The sequence below is a fragment of the Portunus trituberculatus genome, chromosome 2 (genome assembly GCF_017591435.1).
Source record: "Portunus trituberculatus isolate SZX2019 chromosome 2, ASM1759143v1, whole genome shotgun sequence".
NCBI classification, from domain to species: Eukaryota; Metazoa; Arthropoda; class Malacostraca; order Decapoda; family Portunidae; genus Portunus; species Portunus trituberculatus.
The window spans coordinates 4290719-4293218 of record NC_059256.1 but is presented as its reverse complement, the minus strand read 5'-3'; the positions used below and the strand labels follow the sequence as shown (position 1 = coordinate 4293218).

Sequence of the window (2500 nt, the reverse complement as noted above, 5' to 3'; positions counted from 1 at the left end):
AAACACACTTGGGAACTGAGGTAGTTATGTGTGTAGCGTTGGAAAGTTGTGTTGGTGAGAGCGGAGCGGTTCCCAACACAGCCCAGGGAAGCAGTGTGTGTTGGAGGGAATCAGTGTTGCCTTGGTGTTTACTTGTGTTAATTTGAAGGTGGTGTTGTTGGTGTTGTTGTTGTTGTTGTTGTGGTGGTGGTGGTGGTGGTGGTGGTATGAAGGAAGAGGAGGAAGAAAATGAGATGAAAATGAAGGAGAAATAATGGACATGATACAAGAGGAAGCAAAAGAAGAAATAATGATAATAATAATGATAATAATAATAATAATAATAATAATAATAATAATAATAATATTCACAACCACTTTGTAATTAGTCAAGATAGTGAACGCTCTCTCTCTCTCTCTCTCTCTCTCTCTCTCTCTCTCTCTCTCTCTCTCTCTCTCTCTCTCTCTCTCTCTCTCTCTCTCTCTCTCTCTCTCTCTCTCTCTCGTTGAGTGATTTATTAATTTCTCTCCTCCTGACGCTGCATGTGACGTGAGAGAGAGAGAGAGAGAGAAGAAGAAGAAGAGAGAGAGAGGAGGAGGAGAATCAATCAATGTGAGATATAGGCAAGATAGTTACAAGAGAGAGAGAGAGAGAGAGAGAGAGACAGACAGACAGACAGACAGACACACATACATACAGAGAGAGAGAGAGAGAGAGAGAGAGAGAGAGAGAGAGAGAGAGAGAGAGAGAAAATAAAATAAGAATTACACAATTTTTTCTTCCAATTATTCTCTCTCTCTCTCTCTCTCTCTCTCTCTCTCTCTTTCTTCTTACCTGGTCGGGAATTAATTAAGTCATTTCACAGGTGGGCTGGAGAGAGAGCGAATTTTGGTTCTATTTATTTTCGCGCATCTAAAAAAAAACGCGAAATTTAAACCATAGCGTAATTTAAACCATAGCGTAATTTAAACCATCGCGTAATTTAAACCATCGCGAAATTTGAAAGCTTGTATCTTGTATCTTGTTATAAGTATGATTGTTTGTCTATTGAAGGAGGAGGAGGAGGAGGAGGAGGAGGAGGAGGAGGAGGAGGAGGAGGAGGAGGAGTAATAGCAATAGTAGTAGTAGTAGTAGTAGTAGTAGTAGTAGTAGTAGTAGTAGTAGTAGTTGTTTTTGTTATATATTATTGCAAGTCTCTCTCTCTCTCTCTCTCTCTCTCTCTCTCTCTCTCTCTCTCTCTCTCTCTCTCTCTCTCTCTCTCTCTCTCTCTCTCTCTCTCTCTCTCTCTCTCTCTCTCTCTCTCTCTCTCTCTCTCTCTCTCTCTCTCTCTCTCTCTCTCTCTCTCTCTCTCTCTCTCTCTCTCTCTCTCTCTCACACACACACACACACCACCACCACCACCACAACCACAACCACAAATAGAAAAAAAAATAAATAAACCACATTTAACACCCCCAGTTTCCACACCTGTCACCTTAACCTCCCCAAACTCTCACAGCCTCTCACCCATGTCCATCTCTCCCACAGCGTCACCACCGTCACCCTGGCACAGCAGAACAGCACACATTTCTTGATTTTAATTGATTTTTCTTCATATCTCGTGAATTAGCTCACCTGGCGGGAAATCTGAGGTGGAAAGGGAACAGGGCGTTGACTTGTCAGAGCTAGAGGTAACAAAGGGCGCCTCCACCCACATAAGGACAAGTCAAGAGTCCATTATGAGAGCTAGGGGTAACAAAGGGCGCCTCCACCCACACCAGGACATGTCAAGAGTCCATTTTGAGAGCTAGGGGTAACAAAGGGCGCCTCCACCCACACCAGGACATGTCAAGAGTCCATTTTGAGAGCTAGGGGTAACAAAGGGCGCCTCCATCCACACCAGGACAAGTCAAGAGTCCATTATGAGAGCTAGGGATAACAAAGGGCGCCTCCACCCACACCAGGACAAGTCAAGAGTCCATTTTGAGAGCTAGGGATAACAAAGGGCGCCTCCACCCACACCAGGACAGGTCATGAGTCCATTTAGAGAGCTAGGGGTAACAAAGGGCGCCTCCACCCACATAAGGGCAAGTCAAGAGTCCATTTTGAGAGCTAGGGGTAACAAAGGGCGCCTCCACCCACACCAGGACAAGTCAAGAGTCCATTTTGAGAGCTAGGGGTAACAAAGGGCGCCTCCACCCACACCAGGACATGTCAAGAGTACATTTAGAGAGCTAGGGGTAACAAAGGGCGCCTCCACCCACGCCAGGACATGTCAAGAGTCCATTTTGAGAGCTAGGGATAACAAAGGGCGCCTCCACCCACATCAGGGCAAGTCAAGAGTCCATTATGAGAGCTAGGGGTAACAAAGGACGCCTCCACCCACACCAGGACAAGTCAAGAGTCCATACTACGAATAGAAATCTTATATAATCTCTCTCTCTTCTCTCTTTCTTTTCCTTCACCCAAACTCTCACAGCCTCTCACCCAGCCCTCCGTCTCTCCCCACAGCGTCACCAACGTCACCCTGGCACAGCAGAA

General features: G+C 45.7%; 1 protein-coding gene across 1 annotated transcript in view; it reads left to right on the top strand.

Moving 5' to 3' along the window:
• LOC123503083 (glutamate receptor ionotropic, NMDA 2B-like) overlaps positions 1-2500 on the top strand; it is a 119023-nt gene that overhangs the window by 82942 nt on the left and 33581 nt on the right. The window contains 1 exon segment of the mRNA XM_045252502.1: positions 2471-2500. This exon segment is cut by the window's right edge and continues 133 nt beyond it. Coding sequence (XP_045108437.1) covers positions 2471-2500 — 30 coding nt within the window.